The following is an 18,507-nucleotide window of genomic DNA, read 5'->3' on the forward strand; positions in this document are numbered from 1 at the left end:
AAGAAAATACACTATTACTCAGTGTGAGTATTTAGATCTAAAGAGTGAGGTGACAATAAACCCATCCTTTGTTTCAATAAGAATATACTGGCCTAGGAATACAGAAGAATAAAAAATACATTTTAAACAGGACAGGCAGCAGGCATGCTTACAAACTGCAAAAAAGTAGATAAATTTAGGACCTTCCTGGGGTAAATGAACCATGTAGAAATAGAAGTATTTTCTTATTCTACCCCTTGTTGATAAAATTAGCTTTATTAGCATTTTAATTAATTAATTTCAATAAAGCCTTCAGTAAAGTTATAATCAGCCTTTGTTTTCCTACTTCACCACAGACAAAGAACAAGCCTGAAATCACAAAGAGTTACTTTGCTTTCAGATAGTAGAGAAATTCTGGAATTTATATATAACATACAATAATTCAGAAGTCCATGTGCCTGTATTATGACCATCTAAAGCAAAACAGGTCAGCATCACTACTTATTATACACTTCATCATCACTTATTCTGAGCTTTTTTTTAAAAATGTCCAGAGTGACTAATAAATTCTAAGGATCAAAGCAGATGGATTCTTCTGCAGCACTAGCAGCATCAGGAGAAAAGCAAATACCTGCTCGCTTTGCAGAGCCCTTTGGAAAAGCCGCAGGAACGCCGCCAAACTAAAGCGGTACATATTGTTAATTTTGGACAAGTCAGAGATAATGAAGTACATTTTGCTGGCACTCTCAGCCAAAGGGAGATAGGCATCCCTCTCCTGCGGAGAAAAACAACACGCACATAAAAAACCCAGGTGCATTACTGCCACCTACTGATCATTGCATAAACATTTACTCATCCTGCCGAAAAAACATCCCTATGACTCCCACTGCTTTAGAAAACCAAATCCTTTCCAAGCCTTCTAATTGAGGGATCAGCATTCCAGACTTCAACACTGTATTGAGATTTCAAAATGGGAAGGAAACATTTTTAGCAAAGAATCAATTAAATTATGAAGAAAATGTTGGAAATTAATCCCTAGAGCACTAAGGTCTTTTCCCACCACAGAACACATCACAAAATTCAATTTTAAACTAAACATAGAACACAGAAGAAAACTCTGAAATCTATCACAGAAAGAGGATGCCAGATGAATAGCATCACCTATGATATAAACTCTTCCAATAGCAAGGGGCATATTAAGCAAAAACAACAATATGAACTATAATGTTTGCAGTAGTGGATGGCAAAAATAAAAACCCATTACTTGCCAAAATTTCTTTAATTTAAACTGGCAGACTTTAAATTGTGTAGCTATTCAGCATATACAAAACAAAGCATTTTAATTACTGAAAATATTGCATGTACTTGCATATCCCAAATATCATTTACTCAAAAAGAACTAATTTGTTACTCATAACCCTGTGGACGTATGCATCTTCTCTAGATGAAAGATTAATATTTTTAACAGGAGAAAAATAGTACTTTGAAATATTCTTCTACCTTATCAAGGAAACTCTGAAGTTTGAAAGATTCAGCCAGTGATTCCTGGATCAGTGCGCTGCTTGCTTTAGTTTGATTCAAAGATTCAATCAGATCCTTATTTTCTAATATATTGCCTTGTGATGTGGCAAGTGTCTGAAAAAAAGAAAGTCATCTGTTATTTTCCCTAAATTCCTGTAAAGTAACCATTTTTGAAGCTGTTTATCTTTCTGATCTGTACATATTTCTGAATCACTGAATGCATCTCAAGTGTTCTAGAAAACTTGTGGTTACTCCAAAAACTGAGACTTTTTTAAAGTATGGAAAATACAGCTCAAGAACATACTCCAAAAATCCAGACTGCCAGATTCTGAAACATGGGTTATCAGCAGGCTTTTGAGAAAGATTTCTATGATCAGAGTCTTAGGCACTAAAATCCCCATGGTAAATACAGATTAGGGTATTTCTTTCTTGTGTATAACTTCCCATTTAACCTGAAGTTGGCTACTTGTAAAAACTTCCTGTACTCAGTCATTGATAAATTCATTTTCCTTCAAAAGCATTCCAATATCTCCTATACAATCTAGTTCTCATTTCCAGCTGAGATGAATATTCACATTACAACAATTTAAGTTATAATCAAAGATCGCTTCAAAATCCTTGAGACTGCCCCACATTTTTCCTGAATTGTCCTCATTAAGAAATTAAGCAATTAATTTAACATCTAAGAAGTGGAAAAATCTTGAATAGTTCACTTATATCTAAGGTTTTTTACTAATCCTCAGTAAATGCACATCAATATATTTATTTTAGTCAGACAGAAAATTGGCTGCTTGTCAGTCAAGTCAGTTCTGAGACCTTACCTCTAGGACAGCATTTTAGAATATTCAGAGGCAGACATTCACCAGTTAGAGCAGCAGAATGCACTTACTTCACTCCCTGAAACAAGTTTAGGACAAGATCACCTGCTTTTCCAAATAGTCCAATTCATCCTTAAGGAACTGCACTGTGAGCTATGAGACAGCACCTATGTCTTTACTCCAAGGCTTTTAGAAGCAAATCAGTGCAGTACTTCAGATAAAATGACATCACTGCTTGACGATTAACTTAAATTTAGCTAGACCTCATCCAACATTGACTTCTTTTTTGATGAAGTCCAGGTAGCACCTGCCAGTTTCCACTGAGCCTTATTCAGGGTCAAAGAGTATCTCCATTTCATGATAACTTGCTAACAAGAATTACAAAATTGAAATCAACCTTGCTGTTACTACTCAGATGCCTTTTGTTGCAGATATTAGATATCTTAGGCACCAACTCCTTTAAGTTTTGTACTTGATAATTAAGATTGGAAAAGTGAAAAAGATTTTTGAGTTCCAAGACCCTACAAAAAGTGTGTTCTAAAGTGAAATTTGTTTGATTGCATCTCTGAACCCTCAGCTTCTGGTAGACAATAAGATGTTAAAATGGTCAAATCTGAATATGGAATTTTATTTGAGAGCAAGTTTCCCTCTTCCTGTAAGAGAAATCTGCCCCATCAGAGTTTTAGGAAAGGGCTGATCTTAGTATTTGAGAATATTAATATAAAAGAGACTATTAACAGGGAGGTCAATAGGGGCAGTAAATGTGGAAATTCAAATCACATCAAATAATTACGCGCAAAATTCTAAAACTGAGCTATTAATCATAGAATAATGGAACAGAATCAAAATGGTTTGGGTTGGAAGGGACCATCTAGTTCCAAACCCCCTGCCATGGGCAGGGATGCCACTCACAACACAAGGCTGCTCAAAGCTCCATCCAAACTGATCTTGAACACTTCCAGGGCTGAGGCATTTGCAAGTTCTCTGGGGAACCTGTTTCCAGAGGTTCCCATAGGAACTGGTGTCATACCACTCTTAAGGCAAAGCATTTCCTCATAATATCTAATCTAAACCTACCTTCTTGCAGTTTAAAAGCCATTCCTCCTTTGTCCTGTCACTGCATGTCCTTGTAATATGTCCCCCTTCAACTCTCTTGTGGGTCAGTGTAATAAATGGCCAGTCTAATCTGAAAAAACTATTATTTTATGCTAATCCATTCCACTCAATACTGCAAAGTTCTGTGACAGCTACAGACTGAGGGGTTTAGAGCACCAGGTCAATTTCCCTGCATCTCTGACCTTTCAGAAAGACAGGATTAGATGATCCATTCTTACAAGCATGAAGTACAATTTATGTGAAATCCATGGCAAGACACAAACAAAAAATAAATCAGTCCTTCCTTGGAAGCTACCTTTTTTTATAGAGGTGAACAGCTGCTTCTGAGCATAAGTACTTTAAATAAAATAAAAAGATGAACTAAAAATTGAGAACATTAATTTTAAATGCAAGACAAGGAATGTTAATTGTAAAGAATCTTACAGCTCATTATTAATAGGAAACAATTGTGGAAGTTTTGAATTTTAAATGTCTCTCTCAGCAATCTTTCCATTTTGTAGTGGGAATTTTTCATTTTTTTCACAACACAGGATCATTTCTCAACTTGAGAAAGAATCATTTGACATGACTCACAGGCTTAAAACTGTGGCTTTTTTTTCAACTCATCATTTCAAAATGAAATAATATAATTTTTAATAAAGTTTTCTCTTCTTGGTGTGTTAAAATTAATTAAATTTCTAATCAACCTACATCAGAATAAATCCAGCTCACCAAATTCATAAATTTAACTATGAAAATGCTTAATGTATTGAAACACTACAGTGCCATAACAGATGTACTTTCTTATCTACTCTACTCTTCCAACAGGTCCAAGCAAATAATGCTTTTATTTTTTCTAATCAAAACTCCTGGTGGTTCACTGTTCCACCACTTCCAGCATCTTCATTCAAACACAACAATGTGATTATTATCCTATTGGTCTAATAGATATTAAAGAGGTACATTTGTTTTACCTCCAAAAGAGAATCCTCAAGTTTAGCTAACTGTATCTTCTTATCTTCTTCCTGTTGTAACAGCTTTGTCTTCTGCTCTTCCAAATCAGGCTTTTCATGCTGAATAGTTAAAGCTAAAAGCTAAAAACAATGAGAGAAAACAAAAACTAAAGTTGCTTTTTTTCCTGCATTTCCACTTCAAGAGGGGCCAGTTTTCCTGAATACATTGTATGATGTTAATTTCCTATCTCCAGAGGAAGGAGGAAATCCATATGGTTATCTATGCTTCACATTTTGGATTATATCTTACTCATCAAGATCTTATCTAAACCCCATTCGAAGCTGCTTTTTAGTGTAGAAAAACTTATTTCATACCAAATAAGGAGGGGATTTTCTTCTCTTAATTGATTTCTAATCTTTTTTGTCTTTCTTCCATTTGTATGCTACATTTTGATTCCTAGACTTCATAGAGAAAACCTCAAAAGCTACTAACATTTTAAAGGACATAAAACACACAGTATTTTGGTTTCACTCCATTTTTTCTGTACACAAAGTATCTTGATGACACCAGCATTACTCTCTAAGTAGGACACTGGAGAGCTATAACAGAAAAGTTTCCATGGTACCATAAATGCATCTTGAACAGAAGGCAAAGGCTTAGCAATTAATCTGTTGCAACTGAAGTCAATGAGAACATTTTCATTTTCTCTACTGGACTCACTCCTTGGTTCCAAATTGCATAAAAATTTTACTGTTTATATTTGTGAGCTCAAAAATACCTCCATAACCATTAACACAAACTGCACCACAGGGCTTCTTCCAGATGCTGAATGCAGCTATGCATGTTCCCTATACATACATTAGTTTTATTCTAAATGCCTACCTGTCCTCTTAAGCCACTTGCTGTTGTGGTAAAGTTTACTTCTGTAACAATAGAAGAAGCATCAGGTGGAATGAAAGGATTTGGGTTCCTTGTTGATAGAAAAAGACGGAACTCTTCATTGTAATCTATCATTTTTTCACCTATTTGTACAGCGTAACGGGGTCCTGTAAATAACAAGCAGATGTTATACTCACTCTGACTGGAACGTTCTAAAATTATCTGAAAACAATGGTATTTGTGTAATACTTTATGACCAATGGATCTAAATGTATTTTACATTAGTATTTATAAATTGATTGGAAAAAAATATGAATTTATAAAATTTAAAGAACACATCCTAACCTGCATTGTTAGAGACAGAAAAGTAATAACATAGCAATAATGTATGAAATTACATAGTAAGAATATTCAATACACCTGAGTAGCTTAATTATCCTTACCCAAAACACAAAGCATAAAGGACAAAAAATGCACTTGAAGTAAAAGTACTACTAACAAATTTTTGAAATCTTCAGACCATGAACAGGAGACAAAACACCACAGAAGATGACCTCGAGAATCCCCCTTATGTGTAAGTATTTTGTCATGATTCAAACATATTCCTTCAGCTTTAAACAGTGGTCTGCCACCCTATACTATCCATAATTATATACTGGATAACTAAGATGGCTCAATATTTCCTCAACCAAACCCATTAGATTTCATCTCTGGATCTCTTATACTTATTTGTAGAAGGCTGATGTTGCTGAGTAATCATAATTCTATTAAGATACTATTTTCTACAACAACTGTTAAAGAGCAAGTCAATGAAACTAAAAATTATGGAATATCTTGACAATAGAATGAAAGAAAAATATTTCATCAAGAAATATCCCATAGATTTGTATTATTAAATATATTTAACTTAATCACATTATGAAAGAAACAAGTGATTTATTAAACAACTGATGTCACAGTCTCAGCCTGCTAATACTCTTAATATTTCTCAATATGCATGTTACAAAATAAAATTACATGTACAGTCCCCTCACCCCTCTTCCGTAACAGGTTTCCATTCTAGAAGGGTTAGAGAATAATAGACAGATAATAACATTATTAGAGTAGGATTTTGCCTTCTGATGCTGAAAAACAAACATGAACAGAATTATAAGATGAAAAGTGAAAATTTCCATTCCAGAAATCTTTCCAAGATGGCATACTTAGGTGCTTCTATATTTTTAGCACTGAGTGCAGATCAGAAATACAAATTTCTTGCTGTAACACTGGTAGAGATGAAAATCACATACCAATTTTGCCTCTATGCCAAAGATCAGAATAAATTTTAGGACTATGTTGTAAAAATGTCAAATAGAAAATGGAAGCTGTACAAAGATGATTTACTGCAATGTATATGTTCACGTTTTTAATTAACATTTCATTCCAAGTAATGAAGAGATGTACAGTTATCACAAGCAAAATAATGGAAACAGGGCCCCACACTCACATTTTGACAAAAAAGGAGTGCATGCTTGTTTATAAAATGATGGAAGAGATTCAGATAGTGACCCATTCTTCCTTTTCCAGCAACAGCTCTTTAGTTTGGACCTGCACAGACCTGGCATTAACATAGCTCATTAAAAGGCAAAAGAGGATGTCTGAGTGTGATGAGCAATTTTCCTGAACAAACTAGTATATTTGAATTTAATCTGCTTTCTCCACAGTTCTTCAGACACAGTCATCTTTCATACTGTATCTCATCAGCTCTCCAAAATTTGGCAGAAGCTAGAGAGGAAAAAAAAAATTGGTAGTGCTCTACCTAACCCTCCACAGATCCGTGAAATCACCACTTTGATGCCATTATTTTAATGAGAATAGAAAAACAAGTGCATGTGTAATAGAAGACTGATTTAAAATAACACTTTCTTTTCCTTAAACAGATCTTTTTTATATTTCTTGAGCTATTTTCATACAACGTTCATATAGTAAATTACATGCATAGGTCATGGTACACGCTGAGGAATTACCACTTGAGGCAGAAATACAATTACAAAGGATAATGCAAATCTATTTTAGCTACTGTAATTTAGAAAGCACTTAAAACACACATTGCTGTATTTTTTAATTCAAGTTCTCTTGATATAATTTCAAAATATATAACATAATGCAACAAAATTCATGATGAGATACTAGCATAATTACAATTTAGTTTTGTTAAACTTTTATTACAGTTTTCAATATTTAAAAAAAAAAATTTAAAGCAACTAAGTCCAAAGCAGTCACACAAACAGTTAGGTAGAACACATTATCTGTCCAAAAGTTATAAAGATATTATATTGCAAAACCTAAACATTGTGTTTTTTTGCTTTTCTTGCATTGGTTAATGGACTCCTTTTACCAAATGCCACCATTCTGCTGATCTCTGTGATCCTTCCCATTCCAAGGGCACATCAGGAAAGACCTGTGTTTGTCTTCTTTAGGTTCAGAAAAACGCAAGAGAAGCAGGAACACCAACATTCTAAACCTTTGATTTCTAACTAACAGTGACACTAACAGTTGTGTAACTTCTGGTTTATTTAAGGCCCGAGTTTCCAGTTAAAACTATGTTTTGAAATCATCACTAAAAAATAATTTAAAATTTAAATTTTTGAGAGTCTATAAAAACATATTATTTTAAATTTAATTTAAAAAAAAAATTCAATACTTTTCAGTATTTTTCCACTTGTTAAATAAGAACGTATCTCCAACATATTTTGTGCACTGAAGTGTTAGTAGCAGGTAAATACTACAGAGGGAAAAAACTACACAATATTCATATTTTCAGAAAAATCAAGTTTTATATAAATAGATCTAAACCACAGAAGTTTTGAGCAAGCATTTGCAAAGATCTTGGTGATTTACCTTGAGCAATAAGATCTTTTCTTAGCAATGGGTAAAGCACAGGTTCCACTCCATCCATTTCCTGTATAATAAGTGTCTTCCCAAATCTCACTGCCAGCTCAAGAGCAGTTAGGAAGTTGGTGTCCTGGATAAACAGAAATACATTCCTTTGATTCATGCTTTTTTGAAAAATGTAAATACTTCAGAATGAGTATGAAGGCACTGCACCAAGTAATACAAATATAAAAATCAATAGTATAGATGAAAAATCCTATTAGAGGCATATGATATTTTAGGGTTTAGTCACAAATGCTTTGTTTAAATAAAGTTGATCTACTGATCAAGAAGACCTGTTTAACATGCCTAGATCTCCAAGTGCTGCATCAGAAGAGAGCGGGTTCACTGTCACATCTGCCAGGCACACCTGGAAGCCCTGGCCAGGTCCCGTATCTCAAATTTTAATATGTAGCTACGTGTCAAAACTGAACCAAGCACAGGATTCCCATTATTAAGAGGCCTGCGTGCAGTCTTTTGTTGCAAACAGGTGTTTAAACATGCATGTGGTGCTTTTGATCCCATTAGTCAATAGAGATCCCGACAATATAGACAACAGGGGTTAAAAGGTAATCAGACCAATCAGTTAGCAGGACAAACAATCAATTACCCAAAGATATGCTACCTACCACCATCAGAGAGTATCTACAAAGGTTCCACAGAGCCAGCAGGGATCTGTGGAAAACCTACATGCTGCTGAAGCAATATTTTGAGGTCAGGTGGGGTTCAATAAGGGACTCCTGAATAGCACCAGATGCCTGCCTGTGTGTGTGCAACTGAGCCACACCTGGCCAGTCAGGTAAACAGTTTCAGGAACACAGTGAATTTCAGGTACCTTAACCTCAAGCTGAAATCACATTTGCTCTTTCCAATGTAGATAATACAGTACAACAATCACAGGGAATTAGGTGTATATATACTCCTGAAATCCAGTGAACTGCAACCAAGTATACAAAAGGCCTCTCTATTTGAAAATCTTTTCTATCTTCCTCTCAGCAGGGAATATGACATTCTCAGAGTCAGAAGCACAAAGAGGAAAACTTATAGAAATAATACATGTAGAAATAATGTAGAATAATAATAGATGTTGAGCCTCCAATTTTAAATAACATAGAACTCTGTGAGGAATTTCTTAACTAATTTTTGGTGAGTGCTATCATATGCATTTAAAAACTACTATGTAAAATAGGGAAAAGAGAAAGCTCAAATGGAAAAGACCAAGAGTAAATACTACACCTGTTGGTTAATAATTTCCAAACGTGATTCCTTCAAATGTGTCTTCAACCATTCAGTAGCCCGGAAAGAAGGGTCTATCAAAAATGGGCAAACTTTACTCTAGGGAAAAAAAAATAAAACATATTTACTAAAATCTGTTTTAAGGATAAAATTGGAACACTTTTTTTAGATCTCCAAAAAGGATGATAAATCAAGATAAATTCAAATTGGAGAAAAATTGTTAACTGATTTGAATCATAAATCATCTAATCAAATCACATGCAGTAAATGCAGATTCTCCTCATGCTATTAAATATTTACTTATTAATAGATCTAATAAATGACTTTAATATGCCTTATATATTCATATATTATGTGTTATCTATATCTGTATATATTATAAAATTGAATATTTTCCTTTTCTCAAGTATTATTAGATAAATAGATATGTATGTATACATACATATATATATATATAAACAGAGAAAAAAGTAATAGAAATTATATGCCAAAGTGAACATACATAGGACATAATCTTCCACTGGTTGTATTGGTGTTAACGACTATTTACACTTTGCCTGAATAGACTGGTGTGGAATAAATAAGTAAAAGCAAAAATAAAAACATGCATTTTTTTTAAGAGTTTTTCTTTTCCTTTTGTTACAAAATGTCTATTGTCTCATAAGTATTTCTTTCTGTGTGTGTGTTCTGTGATGCTAATAAAAAACACAAATTAAAGAGTTTGAGTCGCCATGTTACTGAAATTTGTAAAAATTTAAATACTTCCAAGACAAGACAAAAAAGCAAATTTACCTGCAAGATGACAAGAGCATTTTCTATTGAAAGGTCATCTGAAGGCAAACCTTCACTTTTCCAAACTAACTCTTCACTTTCTGTACACAGGAACCGACGTAAATCAAACTCTGACAAATGAAAGTTTAAGTTTCTGTCATCATTTACAGTCTGCATAATTCAAAAGCATTTACCAGCCTATACAGAACAGAGACTTTGTCTATTAACAGAGTGCAAGTTAGTAGATCTCCCTTTAATCTATTCTTTTATTGTTTTTATTGAACTTATTATTAATAAGTAGCTGATGTCACAGAAATATTTTATAGTTTTGCTAACACACAGATAAAAATGATTACTGAAAAAGCAGAAGCATTCAGAATGCACTGGAAAATTTACAACGGTTAATGTGAACACATTCATTTTTGTAAACTTTTCTTTTTATGCAAGGACTATAAAGATACAATTATTTATACATATTTATAATCTTAATAATTTTATAGAATTATTCTAACAAATTGTCTGTCAGTGTGTAGAAATATATATTGAGTAAGAAAACATCTATTCTCATTTGGGAGTACAAAGACAACTGAGACTGTTCATTAGAACTCACTGGCACTTCTCACTTCCTCAATCAAGCTTAATTACTTGCATGCAGACACTGACACACACACAAAAATTACTTTCAAGGCCTGCTGATTTGGTCCATTCATCCAAGCTGTTTTTCCTCTGATCCTCAGGGGCAGCAGAAAGATATGTAATAAATGCAGCTGCTAACTGAGCTCTTTTAGGCAATGTAGCTAGCTCATCTGTTATCTCTGACACCTTCAAAAAAAGAAGCACAGAAAGTATAGGTGTTTTGCAAACAGAAACTGCATTAATACATTTCATCAGTTACTAAAATGTCAGAATTAAGTCTGCCTGCCATTGGTAATACAGTTGAGACATTTCTCCTCTCTTATTTCAGTCATCTATACCCAGCTAAGACTCAGGGAGGTATGGGGAAAATTCCTTTCAGCTCTGAAAGAGAGTCCAACAGCTGACATGTTCAGCCACCATAGCAATTACATTCTTGGGATTGAAAACCATCAAATAATTTTTATGTTTGCTATTAAATACTGGGGGACTTTTACACATTTGGTAGCAAGGTTATAAGTATGGTGAAGTAAAAACCAGTTCCAGAAAGAAGGAGAGCTTTGTTTTCTAATGAGAAATTAAAAAATGTGCATTGGGAGACATGCAGAATGGCAGTAACTCCTATTCTCCAGGCAGTGCAAAAACTGTATTTTGAAATTATCAGCTGTAAGATGTACTTATGAAAATTTTCACTAACCTGTGTGCTCCATCTTTTGTGCTCCCTATCAAGTTGATTTATCAGTACCTCTGCAGCTTTCAATGTTTTCTGAGCTTTACTTAGTTCTGCTTCAAGTTTTGCTGCTTCTGTTGTTCTGTTCTGGAACCTGTAAAACAAATACTCATTGTAATTGCTATAATGACACAAATAGTTATTTTCAAGGAAGTTTAATTGATTGAATTAGTAATGAATGCCTCTCTTATTGTTAACAAAGAACACAACCGCAGTAATTCTTTTTTAATATACCTTCTGCTTCTAATTGGCAAGTGGGCTTGTAAGACTTTTAGCCAACAAAATTTAGATGGATGCATAGATGATATTTAAAAATAGATTTGAAATACAGACTATAATATCTGAAAATCATTCCTTCTTTTACTTAAACAGCCTGACAATTTTAGTAATTGTGTAAAGTTTTGTCTAGTCCTAGTCAGGACAACAGCAGGCTCAGTGCCATACCCTACATTTGTAACTATTCGGTAAATTTTATCTATTAAATGTTTAAAAAAGAATATTACTAATTTACATGGATGAATCCAGTTCAATTCACAGTAGTCTAATTTGTAAACTAATATGAAGTAAGAAAAAGCCCAAAAATCAGGCATGGTTTAGGTATTATTTCATACTGTTCAATATCTAATTAGTTTGATTAATATTTAAAATAATTAATAAATTTAATCCACCTTCAAAGTAATGTTTATATATTACTTTATATATATAATAGATGGTATATAAATTAATATATATATAACTCTAATATATTAATTAATCTAAGAATTCATTGTATAGTTGATTTACAACAATTCAAGAGTTATCCTTTTTTCTTTTTTCAGCATACAAAACATGACTTTTAGTAATATGTACATATGTCAGGTTGCAAAGTATCCCCTATACAAAGTACATAATAAAAATATCAAACTAAAAGACTTGGATTAAACAGAATTGGGAGAAAGTATAAACGTTTACCAGATCTATTTTTATGCCTCTGTGAGTCATGTACTTGATGATGAGAGGCTAAGAAAATAGGAGATAGCTAACTAGCTGTCAGGAAAGTAGGCCACCCTAAAAGAACTAGAACTGCCTCTCCTTAAGCTGTGATCAGTAGAAGTTTCGTATAGGAATGTTTCCAATGTCGTAAGGAGTCATTGAAGCCCTCTGATTCAGAAGGTGATAAATGTACTGTTTATCTTCGACATCTACAAGCCTACAAGAATAAAGGCTACCAACACAAGCAGTAGTGAGAAGCAGGTACTTTTAAGGAGCATTTATTTCATCTGATCAAGGAGATGAACTGTAATCTAATAGTATTTATCTCCACTGAGAGTACAGATAGCCTAAATATCACTACTTCTGTCATCAATATCTTGTAGTACAGGAAGTTGTATTTCCTTAGATAAAATCATCAATGTTTTTAATTTATATCTTGAAATAAAATCCCCAACTTACTTGTCTTTCAGTTCTAATACTTTTTGACCAACAGAGTTCAGAAGATCCTCTAACTTCTGTTTTCTGTCTTCAGTTTTCTTGAGATTACTATAAAAATGAAACACGTTTTAAGACTATGGGCTCAAAGGAAAAAAAAAAAAAAAGTAAATATAACAGGAAAGTAAATTACATAGAAGTAGTTCAAAGATGTTCTTTGTTGTGTTTTATATTGAAATATATATTTTCACACGTAAAATCTTTGAGTACTTCTCATCACATAGTTTTTAAAATGGAAACGAAACATCCCACTCCTAAAGATCAGAAGAAATTCTTCTATTACAGAATTTTAAGACATGGAAAAACAATCAGTACAGATTCCTCAGATTACGGATGGTCACAGGACAATGTCTTACCTGTCAGATCCTAAGGAGAAACTATGCTTGGTACATGACTGAAAAAGAGGAACTGTGTATCTCATAAAGTAACACGGGTTTCACTGAGAAAATACATTTTTAGCATACCTATGATGCTAATTTCTCCCTGACAGTATTCAGCTGAGACAGGTAACTCATGATTGTACAAAAAACGTCCAGGGCGTAGCTTCCAGAAAAAAGAAACTACTGCATGCTTACTCTTTCTGTCTTCAGCATGCATAGTTTATTACCTCTGGATGAGGTTATCTTTTATCTTTGGTTTTTAGTAAACTTCACACAGAATCACAGAATGGCTAGAGTTGGAAATTACCTCTGGAGATCATCTAGACTCCTATCCCCCTGCTAAAGCAGGACCATGTCCAGGCACAATTTTAATACCAGAGGAGGAGACTCCACAACCTCTCTGGCAGCTTGTTCCAGTGCTCTGTCACCCTCAAGTGAAGAAACCTTTCCTCATACTCATATTCCTCCTTGGCAGCTTCAGTTTCACCCAATTCCACCACTGGAATTAAAAATACTGATTTTGTCATACAGTCTAACTTACGCTTCCAAGACAGACTTTTCTTTTTCCAAAGGCTGAATTCGTTCTAGGACATGGGAATACTGGATGTTGGCAGTCACCCAAGCTGCTAATGGAGCAGCTGCAGTACTGGCTCGTTTAGCATTCTGAAAATTTCAGTACAAGAAAAGTTCTTACAAGAAAGTCCTTGAAGTATAATGTGGAAGACATACAGGATAAGTAACTGCAACAGATTTTCTGGTTACCAACTTAAGCATACTAATAAGCCAACTCTTCTAATGAACTAATCTTTTAAATTGTTACTAGGATTAAATTGAAGGCCATGTAAATACTCAACGGGTATTTTTACATCCATGAAGCTAAACCGAAATTAACAATCAATTTGTTAATTGATTGAAATGAAGTTTCAAATCAATGAATGATTTATTAGACTCTTACTGTTATAAGGACCACAAAGAAGACAGTTACAATTCCTTGGTCTGAGTTTTACTTTATAGCAGTAGAAAAATCTCTGAGTACTTGACTCCATCATGACTTCTTACCCTACTCCTCACTCACCACCCAAATTCTCACTTTAGGAGGCAGTGTGCAATAGAGTAATCTCTACTACACCTTTATCTGTTTATACTGACACATTCTGTAAGCAGAATTCATCACTTTTTCTCTAACTTAAGATCATCCTAAAAATTAGCTGGCAAACAAGGAAATAATATATTTTCTTTTTTTTGGTCTTTTTTTGTTCTTGTTTTCACTTTACATAATGCAATCAGGAATTACCTTTGGATCAAAAGATGCTCTGTTTTTAGAAAGAAGTTCTTCAACACTCTCTCGTATTTCTTTTGGAATGTTACGGGCATCAAATGATCCTATGTCCTCCCTTACACTTCTTTTGGCCAAGAAACTATAAAAATAATTAAATAACTAAGTAAAAAAGAAACGAATGTTAAAAAGGTTATATCCCTACGAAACCAAGCAATTCTGAGCACAAGATTCCTGACTAGAATAGAAAGTAGCTCATATTGTAAATTAATGTTTAATTTTTATGGTTAAATAAAATTCTCACCTTTTCATGCTCACCCACGATGTATCAAAAATCCCCATCAGCCGCAGAACTCCCTCGAGAATGTCTCTGATTATGTCAGGGGGCATCCGTAGCGACCGGATTTCTAACAAAGCCTCTGGCTTTATATTTCCAACAGCTAATTTAGCTTCATTAACCAATGGCTTTAAACATGAAAGCACATTAAAAACAGAGATAAGGATACAAGAAACTGAACATTTCCCATTCCAGTTTTCATACAATTTCTTGTTCTTTTTAAATACTTTATTACTTAAGAAACTACCATTGATGCAGATTCATGTTTACGAAAAAATTGCTGTTTTTTATAAGTGATAATAAGTATACTTCCATATAAAACGGCATAATATAATCCTGACATTGTGATACAGGTATCTTTTAATAATGATGCTAACTGCTGTTTATAGGCATGACTGGGGATCTCTTTGTAAACAGCCACAGAAGTACAGGCCACAAAAGCTTTCTGTTTTCAATAGCTAAACAAATCCTTCACCCTTATCAACAAAGCAACAAAATGGTCAGGAAACAAAAGGAAGTTACAGATCATCATTAAAGACTGTGCACACCTTGCACATCCTTCATATTTATCAAAGGCCACAGAATGAGTCTAATCCTGTAGTTCTATGTCACTTTCAATACAAGGATATAATCCTTGGTACCTATGGTATTTAAAAAGAAAAAAATTAAGTTTTGCTGTTCTCTTAGTCTTTAGTATAAACTCAAAATGCATGCTATGAAAAATACAGACTAAAAGCAATAACTGAACACACATACCTCCCAAAAAACCTGATGCTTAACAGCTGTAAAATCTCTTGAACAAGCAGTTTGCTGTCGCATCATTAGGATATATATTTTTCAGGATTTAGTAATAACTGTAAATTATGTCTCACTAAACTATTTCCAATCAGCTGAGAGCACCAAGCCCTATACTACCACCTTGATCAAGGCAAAGTAATGTAGTTGGTCTAGATAACATATGAGTAACTGAAAAATATTACATAAAATCAGCAGAACTCAGCTGTAGAGCATGGCAGCATAGAAATAGCATGTGAAGGCAAGACTAAGATTGAAAACTCTTTCTGTAATTACTGTCTAACAGAGCACAAATGCCAAAATGATAATCTCAATTTGCCACATGGAATACTGTTTTCTAATGCATGAAAGTTTAAATATCAAAATAATTTGGAGTAAAATTTAAGAATTGCAGGGATAAATTTTGCACAGCAGGATATAAGTCAGATAAAATCAGACTGCAAAATATTACTTTTCCTTATCAGCTCTTACCTGAACCTCTTTCAGTTCATCTTCAATTTTTCTTTTTCTCTGTTCTATTTCTGCAGCCTCTTCTGCTATTCGGTGTTTTATTTTTTCCATTTCTGCTTTTTGCTCACTAGCACCCTGTAAAAAAAATAGAATTCATTTAGTTTGCAAATTGACACAGATCTTATTCCTTTAGGTCGTTTATTTCTTTTAGTCTTCATTATAATAATTTGCAATAAAATTTGCAATAAGTTATGAATAATAATTTGAAATAAAATAGCTGAGTCTATTTGATATTAGGCAGGCTGGCTAAGTAAATGGACTATACGGAATAAGCATAATTTGCTTTTACTGTGTGTCCTTCCTTTTCTTTACCATAGACCAGATCTGTACCTCTATCTTTAAGGCTTACTTTGAGTTTTTTCCCCTTGTCAAAGGATTGTCCATTCCTTATCAAGATATCAGCCTTCCTCTAAAAGCGTAAGAGTGACAGACTCTGTAACATTCCTACTACATTTGAAAGTACTATTTTCCTGTCATTGTCTTTGTCCTAATCTCATTTCTATTTCAATTTCTTTCACAACACCATTAAAACACTATTTTCTATAATGTTCATAAAAGCAGCAGTGGTATTGGAACTACAGCGTATTAGTCTAGAATTACTAACTATGGTATGGTTTCTTTATTTGTAATTTTGTACCAGTTTGTCTGTAAGGATAACTGTCTTATGCCATATATGTATATTTTTGTTTGGGTTTACTTTTTTTATTTTTTTTTTTGGATTTGTACTGTGCCTATCAGTGTCTACAGGCAGACAGTAGCTATTAGCCATCTCTAGGAATCCTAAACACTTCAGTACAACAATTAATACCTAGAATATAAAACTACAGTAGAAGGGACCTTACATGTCCTTTATCCATTGAGAATACATGTATAAAATAAAATACTAATATTCTAGGCCCAGATCACCTACAAGATACAACACAGACCAGAGTTTGTGTTTTTCCAGCACATAACACATTATCATCACCAGAAATTGTCAAGTTGAAGTTGTAGCAGAAAGTAACAGATGCATAAAAGCAGAGAAAATCTTAACAATAATCCTCTGAGCACTTAACCCAAGCTACAGATCAGCATGTTATTGAAGATTACATTCAAATCCATAAAACATTAGCTACATAAAACTAGATCAGACATTTCATGCAAATGAACATGTAATGAATGATCACTCTGAATAAGAAAACCTTCACATTCAGTCCTAGGTCAAAAGCTTTTCACTGAAAGGAGATTAAAAGAGTCTGTATGTATTAGAGCTCTCTCTGTTATATAAGCTAGATCATTTGAAGTGACATTAAAATGTTAGAGGGCAGCTATACTTTATGCTAATCTAAATTATCAGACTTCCACTGTAATTTTTCTGATGTCAGTAGGGCCATCGTGTTTCATTGCTTTTTGGCCTACTCTTTGATTTTCTCCTACAGTGTAGGATGTGTTACCCACTTACCTGTAACTCTACTGAACAATAGCAGACACAGATTTAAAACCAAAATCATCAACGCACCAAGCCAACCGTCACTATTCAAATTCATGTACTACAGAGCCTAAAAGTACTAAAAACTGCCAACAGGAAGAGACTTACAAAGATGGGAAGTAATGGACCTTTAAAGCACTGTGAAGCAAATGGTTTGAAAGACCAGGCATCTACTCTACTGCATACAAAGAATGTTTTTGACAGTTATTTTCCTTTTCCTTCCCCCACTTTTGATGTGATTGTATACACCACCTGCATAGAAACTGTAATTTCTTGAAGAGCAGCATCAGCTTCATCCTGCTTCGTTTTGAGTAAAATGCTTTGTTCTCCAGCTTTCCTGTTCAGTTCATCCACCAGGGCTTTAGCTTCATTCAGCTTTGAAACACCTGCCTATAAAAGTTTATAGGTGGCAGATATTTAGTAACAAATTTTAAGTGAATTTAAATGAAATTTTGCTACAAATAGTATGGACAAACTAAGAATAATGTAGACTATTTTTCTTTTGTTTTAATTAACATTCACATTTTCTTAATATTATTTAACCCAAAAATTACATCTGGCAGTTCTACATGTGTGGCCCTAAGGTCTATTACTGCATCCAGAAGACAAAAAACAAATGTCAAAATAATAAACTTTTAATGAAAAAACAACTAGCACATATTCTTTTCCCCAATAATTCAATGCCATTTCAGTTAACTGATATTAACTCAATGTAACTATATCTCAAAAAAACTTAAACAAAATA

At 33.7% G+C, this 18,507-nt stretch overlaps 1 protein-coding gene across 19 annotated transcripts in view; it reads right to left on the bottom strand.

Moving 5' to 3' along the window:
- DYNC2H1 (dynein cytoplasmic 2 heavy chain 1) overlaps positions 1 to 18,507 on the bottom strand; it is a 139,617-nt gene that overhangs the window by 72,168 nt on the left and 48,942 nt on the right. For 18 of the 19 annotated variants that reach the window (XR_015284801.1, XR_015284803.1, XR_015284804.1 and 15 more), the window contains exons 55-69: positions 18,015 to 18,152; positions 16,256 to 16,369; positions 14,957 to 15,117; positions 14,671 to 14,794; positions 13,918 to 14,039; positions 12,961 to 13,047; positions 11,497 to 11,623; positions 10,847 to 10,988; positions 10,188 to 10,297; positions 9,396 to 9,494; positions 8,127 to 8,250; positions 5,250 to 5,413; positions 4,388 to 4,507; positions 1,480 to 1,614; positions 611 to 754 (exon numbers count right to left, since the gene is read on the bottom strand). Coding sequence is in view for 9 of the 19 variants with exons in the window: in XM_086881987.1 (XP_086738113.1) it covers positions 611 to 754; positions 1,480 to 1,614; positions 4,388 to 4,507; positions 5,250 to 5,413; positions 8,127 to 8,250; positions 9,396 to 9,494; positions 10,188 to 10,297; positions 10,847 to 10,988; positions 11,497 to 11,623; positions 12,961 to 13,047; positions 13,918 to 14,039; positions 14,671 to 14,794; positions 14,957 to 15,117; positions 16,256 to 16,369; positions 18,015 to 18,152 (1,911 nt within the window). In the remaining 10 variants the exon portion in view is untranslated. Of the gene's footprint in view, positions 1 to 610; positions 755 to 1,479; positions 1,615 to 2,321; positions 2,398 to 3,395; positions 3,505 to 4,387; positions 4,508 to 5,249; positions 5,414 to 8,126; positions 8,251 to 9,395; positions 9,495 to 10,187; positions 10,298 to 10,846; positions 10,989 to 11,496; positions 11,624 to 12,960; positions 13,048 to 13,917; positions 14,040 to 14,670; positions 14,795 to 14,956; positions 15,118 to 16,255; positions 16,370 to 18,014; positions 18,153 to 18,507 lie in introns of those variants that run through there. The other variant, XR_015284810.1, reaches the window with a different exon arrangement.

The sequence above is a fragment of the Cyanistes caeruleus genome, chromosome 3 (assembly GCF_971803275.1).
Source record: "Cyanistes caeruleus chromosome 3, bCyaCae1.hap1.1, whole genome shotgun sequence".
NCBI classification, from domain to species: domain Eukaryota; kingdom Metazoa; phylum Chordata; class Aves; order Passeriformes; family Paridae; genus Cyanistes; species Cyanistes caeruleus.